General features: G+C 36.2%; 1 protein-coding gene across 3 annotated transcripts in view; it reads left to right on the forward strand.

The window, feature by feature from the left end:
• BZW2 (basic leucine zipper and W2 domains 2) overlaps positions 1 to 5,576 on the forward strand; it is a 59,016-nt gene extending 53,440 nt beyond the window's left edge. For all 3 annotated transcript variants that reach the window (XM_075271819.1, XM_075271816.1, XM_075271818.1), the window contains exons 11-12: positions 4,512 to 4,634; positions 5,165 to 5,576. In XM_075271819.1, coding sequence (XP_075127920.1) covers positions 4,512 to 4,634; positions 5,165 to 5,193 — 152 coding nt within the window. In that variant the 3' untranslated portion in view covers positions 5,194 to 5,576. The remainder of the gene's footprint in view (positions 1 to 4,511; positions 4,635 to 5,164) is intronic.
• The last annotated feature ends 1,140 nt before the right edge of the window (positions 5,577 to 6,716 follow it).

Raw genomic sequence — 6,716 nt, forward strand, 5'->3', positions numbered from 1 at the left:
TTATAGTAGTTATATTCTTGTACATAGGAGCAGTATTATAGTAGTTATATTCTTGTACATAGGAGGTAGTATTATAGTAGTTATATTCTTGTACATAGGGGTAGTATTATAGTAGTTATATTCTTGTACATAGGAGGTAGTATTATAGTAGTTATATTCTTGTACATAGGAGCAGTATTATAGTAGTTATATTCTTGTACATAGGAGGTAGTATTATAGTAGTTATATTCTTGTACATAGGAGTAGTATTATAGTAGTTATATTCTTGTACATAGGAGCAGTATTATAGTAGTTATATTCTTGTACATAGGAGTAGTATTATAGTAGTTATATTCTTGTACATAGGAGTAGTATTATAGTAGTTATATTCTTGTACATAGGAGGTAGTATTATAGTAGTTATATTCTTGTACATAGGAGTAGTATTATAGTAGTTATATTCTTGTATATAGGAGGTAGTATTATAGTAGTTATATTCTTGTACATAGGAGTAGTATTATAGTAGTTATATTCTTGTACATAGGGGCAGTATTATAGTAGTTATATTCTTGTACATAGGAGGTAGTATTATAGTAGTTATATTCTTGTACATAGGAGTAGTATTATAGTAGTTATATTCTTGTACATAGGAGGTAGTATTATAGTAGTTATATTCTTGTACATAGGAGCAGTATTATAGTAGTTATATTCTTGTACATAGGGGCAGTATTATAGTAGTTATATTCTTGTACATAGGAGGTAGTATTATAGTAGTTATATTCTTGTACATAGGAGTAGTATTATAGTAGTTATATTCTTGTACATAGGAGGTAGTATTATAGTAGGTATATTCTGTACATAGGGGGCAGTATTATAGTAGTTATATTCTTGTACATAGGAGCAGTATTATAGTAGTTATATTCTTGTACATAGGAGGTAGTATTATAGTAGTTATATTCTTGTACATAGGAGGTAGTATTATAGTAGTTATATTCTTGTACATAGGAGGTAGTATTATAGTAGTTATATTCTTGTACATAGGAGGTAGTATTATAGTAGTTATATTCTTGTACATAGGAGGTAGTATTATAGTAGTTATATTCTTGTACATAGGAGTAGTATTATAGTAGTTATATTCTTGTACATAGGAGGTAGTATTATAGTAGGTATATTCTGTACATAGGGGGCAGTATTATAGTAGTTATATTCTTGTACATAGGAGCAGTATTATACTAGTTATATTCTTGTACATAGGAGCAGTATTATACTAGTTATATTCTTGTACATAGGAGCAGTATTATACTAGTTATATTCTTGTACATAGGAGTAGTATTATAGTAGTTATATTCTTGTACATAGGAGCAGTATTATAGTAGTTATATTCTTGTACATAGGAGTAGTATTATAGTGGTTATATTCTTGTACATAGGAGTAGTATTATAGTAGTTATATTCTTGTACATAGGAGCAGTATTATAGTAGTTATATTCTTGTACATAGGAGTAGTATTATAGTAGTTATATTCTTGCACATAGGAGGTAGTATTATAGTAGTTATATTCTTGTACATAGGAGGTAGTATTATAGTAGTTATATTCTTGTACATAGGAGGTAGTATTATAGTAGTTATATTCTTGTACATAGGAGGTAGTATTATAGTAGTTATATTCTTGTACATAGGAGCAGTATTATAGTAGTTATATTCTTGTACATAGGAGGTAGTATTATAGTAGTTATATTCTTGTACATAGGAGTAGTATTATAGTAGTTATATTCTTGTACATAGGAGTAGTATTATAGTAGTTATATTCTTGTACATAGGAGGTAGTATTATAGTAGTTATATTCTTGTACATAGGAGCAGTATTATAGTAGTTATATTCTTGTACATAGGAGTAGTATTATAGTAGTTATATTCTTGTACATAGGAGTAGTATTATAGTAGTTATATTCTTGTACATAGGAGGTAGTATTATAGTAGTTATATTCTTGTACATAGGAGTAGTATTATAGTAGTTATATTCTTGTATATAGGAGGTAGTATTATAGTAGTTATATTCTTGTACATAGGAGTAGTATTATAGTAGTTATATTCTTGTACATAGGGGCAGTATTATAGTAGTTATATTCTTGTACATAGGAGGTAGTATTATAGTAGTTATATTCTTGTACATAGGAGTAGTATTATAGTAGTTATATTCTTGTACATAGGAGGTAGTATTATAGTAGGTATATTCTGTACATAGGAGCAGTATTATAGTAGTTATATTCTTGTACATAGGAGGTAGTATTATAGTAGTTATATTCTTGTACATAGGAGGTAGTATTATAGTAGTTATATTCTTGTACATAGGAGGTAGTATTATAGTAGTTATATTCTTGTACATAGGAGTAGTATTATAGTAGTTATATTCTTGTACATAGGAGGTAGTATTATAGTAGGTATATTCTGTACATAGGAGCAGTATTATACTAGTTATATTCTTGTACATAGGAGCAGTATTATACTAGTTATATTCTTGTACATAGGAGCAGTATTATACTAGTTATATTCTTGTACATAGGAGCAGTATTATAGTAGTTATATTCTTGTACATAGGAGCAGTATTATAGTAGTTATATTCTTGTACATAGGAGTAGTATTATACTGGTTATATTCTTGTACATAGGAGTAGTATTATAGTAGTTATATTCTTGTACATAGGAGGTAGTATTATAGTAGTTATATTCTTGTACATAGGAGGTAGTATTATAGTAGTTATATTCTTGTACATAGGAGGTAGTATTATAGTAGTTATATTCTTGTACATAGGAGTAGTATTATAGTAGTTATATTCTTGTACATAGGAGCAGTATTATAGTAGTTATATTCTTGTACATAGGAGCAGTATTATAGTAGTTATATTCTTGTACATAGGAGTAGTATTATAGTAGTTATATTCTTGCACATAGGAGGTAGTATTATAGTAGTTATATTCTTGTACATAGGAGTAGTATTATAGTAGTTATATTCTTGTATATAGGAGGTAGTATTATAGTAGTTATATTCTTGTACATAGGAGTAGTATTATAGTAGTTATATTCTTGTACATAGGGGCAGTATTATAGTAGTTATATTCTTGTACATAGGAGGTAGTATTATAGTAGTTATATTCTTGTACATAGGAGTAGTATTATAGTAGTTATATTCTTGTACATAGGAGGTAGTATTATAGTAGGTATATTCTGTACATAGGGGGCAGTATTATAGTAGTTATATTCTTGTACATAGGAGCAGTATTATAGTAGTTATATTCTTGTACATAGGAGGTAGTATTATAGTAGTTATATTCTTGTACATAGGAGGTAGTATTATAGTAGTTATATTCTTGTACATAGGAGGTAGTATTATAGTAGTTATATTCTTGTACATAGGAGTAGTATTATAGTAGTTATATTCTTGTACATAGGAGGTAGTATTATAGTAGGTATATTCTGTACATAGGAGGTAGTATTATAGTAGTTATATTCTTGTACATAGGAGTAGTATTATAGTAGTTATATTCTTGTATATAGGAGGTAGTATTATAGTAGTTATATTCTTGTACATAGGAGTAGTATTATAGTAGTTATATTCTTGTACATAGGGGCAGTATTATAGTAGTTATATTCTTGTACATAGGAGGTAGTATTATAGTAGTTATATTCTTGTACATAGGAGTAGTATTATAGTAGTTATATTCTTGTACATAGGAGGTAGTATTATAGTAGGTATATTCTGTACATAGGAGGTAGTATTATAGTAGTTATATTCTTGTACATAGGAGTAGTATTATAGTAGTTATATTCTTGTACATAGGAGGTAGTATTATAGTAGTTATATTCTTGTACATAGGAGGTAGTATTATAGTAGTTATATTCTTGTACATAGGAGTAGTATTATAGTAGTTATATTCTTGTACATAGGAGGTAGTATTATAGTAGTTATATTCTTGTACATAGGAGTAGTATTATAGTAGTTATATTCTTGTACATAGGAGGTAGTATTATAGTAGGTATATTCTGTACATAGGGGGCAGTATTATAGTAGTTATATTCTTGTACATAGGAGCAGTATTATAGTAGTTATATTCTTGTACATAGAAGTAGTATTATAGTAGTTATATTCTTGTATATAGGAGCAGTATTATAGTAGTTATATTCTTGTACATAGTACAGCTCTATATAAGGGGCAGATGTTAAATTCCTGGGTGTCCTTTCATTCCCTATATGATATTATTCCCGTCTGCTCCTCCCTCTTGTCACTTACACTACACTAAGCTCCTCCTATTTCTCAAACCAACCCCCCAGTTTTAGCACCAGTGTAAGACAATCAGTCAGGTGCAGGGGGTGGAGTTCAGACTTCTCTCATTCCTATGATTGGGCGGAGCTTGCACCAGTTTGAGCTTCACCAGTGGAGACATGTATAATAGATGGATTTGCTGCAGATGTTAGAATATTCCTCGCTCCTCAGTCACCTGATGCTTTGTACTTACCGGATGTTGTCCTTGTTTTCAGCTGATGTCCTGGGAGAAGAAGCCATCCTGAAGTGGTATAAGGAGGCGCACGTCGCCAAAGGGAAAAGCGTCTTTCTTGACCAGATGAAAAAATTTGTTGAGTGGCTGCAAAATGCAGAAGAAGGTAAAAGATCATCCCTTTAGGAGCATGTCCTGCTGCACTGCATTGTGGGAGATGGAGTGCATTAAGCATTGAACTACATCTCCAGTTGTGTAATGCAGCAGGCTGACAGTATTGTAAATGCAGCTTTGGGTGTGATTGGAGTATAAGTGACACAATTCCGGTTCCCTCATTGCATTATTCACATGCACGCTTGGCACAGCTCGGGTAGATGCCATAGTACTGCGGTCTCTGACACCGTGAATCGCATTGGTCTACAATTGTGGGTTTTGTTGGTGTTTGCTGCCCCCTAGTGGCGATCACAGATATTATCTTTTTATACATTATCTGGACAAGCTGTGATAAAACATATATACCTGTATATGTATAAGTAAAATATATACTGGCTATACATATATACACGCTGTATGGCAGAAAGTATATAATCCATAAATAACAATAGTGACCACTAGGTGGCAGCACTCATACAATGTTATAGATGAGGCTGATTTGATCGATCAATGTAATCAATATCAATTTTCTCTGTCTTCTAGAATCGGAGTCAGAAGGAGAAGAGAACTGATGGGCGATGGCGTTGGCGTTTGGCAGGCGAGAGGCGTTACTGTAGCGTCCGGCGGGAGTCTGAGCTACAACTCGTCCGTATTATGTAGGAGAATCGGTTTAGAGCTGGTGCACTCAGGCATATAGATCCTTCACCTGGACGTCTACCTCTGGTCCGTCTCGTGATCTTAGGCAAAGCCATCCATGCGGGAGCCATTCAGGGGGCGGCGCCGCTTCTCAATGGACTCCTCCTACTTGTTAGTATTTTCAAGCACCGAATGAACAGCACAGCCCCGACTCTTGTGTACAGGTCCATAGTGTGTGCTCGTAGCTCAGTATCGGCTTGTGGGTGTCATATAAGATTAACCCCTTTTTTTTCCTTTTGAATAAAGGCTTTTTATCTTAGCGGTTGAGTCTGTTGCGCCGTATTGCGCCATTCTTGTCTGTACGGGCCGTAGGACAGAGCTGCTTCTTCATCAGGGCCTGGGCCCTATAAGTAAGGTTATTGTGGGCGGCCATAGCAAATGTGCCAAGTCCTGGAGATTGCAAAGCGGGGTATAAACAATGGCGGAGGTAACATGTCACCCCCAAAATGCTTCCTAATGCTGCACCCCTAAATAATGGACATGACCCCAACCTGCAGCACTTATATCACACCCTGATGTCCTTCAGCAGACCCCAAAGTGAGCTCAGACCAGACAACAGACCACCTCAATATTGATATAAACCCCAACCAGTCCTGTATACAGAGCCCAGGCCAGATCAGACCCCTCCTGTATACAGAGCCCAGGCCAGATCAGACCCCTCCTGTATACAGAGCCCAGGCCAGATCAGACCCCTCCTGTATACAGAGCCCAGGCCAGATCAGACCCCTCCTGTATACAGAGCCCAGGCCAGATCAGACCCCTCCTGTATACAGAGCCCAGGCCAGATCAGACCCCTCCTGTATACAGAGCCCAGGCCAGATCAGACCCCTCCTGTATACGGAGCCCAGTTCAGACCCCTCCTGTATACAGAGCCCAGGTCAGACCCCTCCTGTATACAGAGCCCAGGCCAGATCAGACCCCTCCTGTATACAGAGCCCAGGCCAGATCAGACCCCTCCTGTATACAGAGCCCAGGCCAGATCAGACCCCTCCTGTATACAGAGCCCAGGCCAGATCAGACCCTTCCTGTATACAGAGCCCAGGCCAGATCAGACCCCTCCTGTATACAGAGCCCAGGCCAGATCAGACCCCTCCTATATACAGAGCCCAGGCCAGATCAGACCCCTCCTGTATACAGAGCCCAGGCCAGATCAGACCCCTCCTGTATACAGAGCCCAGGCCAGATCAGACCCTTCCTGTATACAGAGCCCAGGCCAGATCAGACCCTTCCTGTATACAGAGCCCAGATCAGACCCCTCCTGTATACAGAGCCCAGATCAGAACCCTCCTGTATACAGAGCCCAGGCCAGATCAGACCCCTCCTGTATACAGAGCCCAGGCCAGATCAGACCCCTCCTGTATACAGAGCCCAGGCCAGATGAGACCCCTCCTGTATACAG

The sequence above is a fragment of the Leptodactylus fuscus genome, chromosome 4 (assembly GCF_031893055.1).
Source record: "Leptodactylus fuscus isolate aLepFus1 chromosome 4, aLepFus1.hap2, whole genome shotgun sequence".
In the NCBI taxonomy this organism is placed as follows: Eukaryota; Metazoa; Chordata; class Amphibia; order Anura; family Leptodactylidae; genus Leptodactylus; species Leptodactylus fuscus.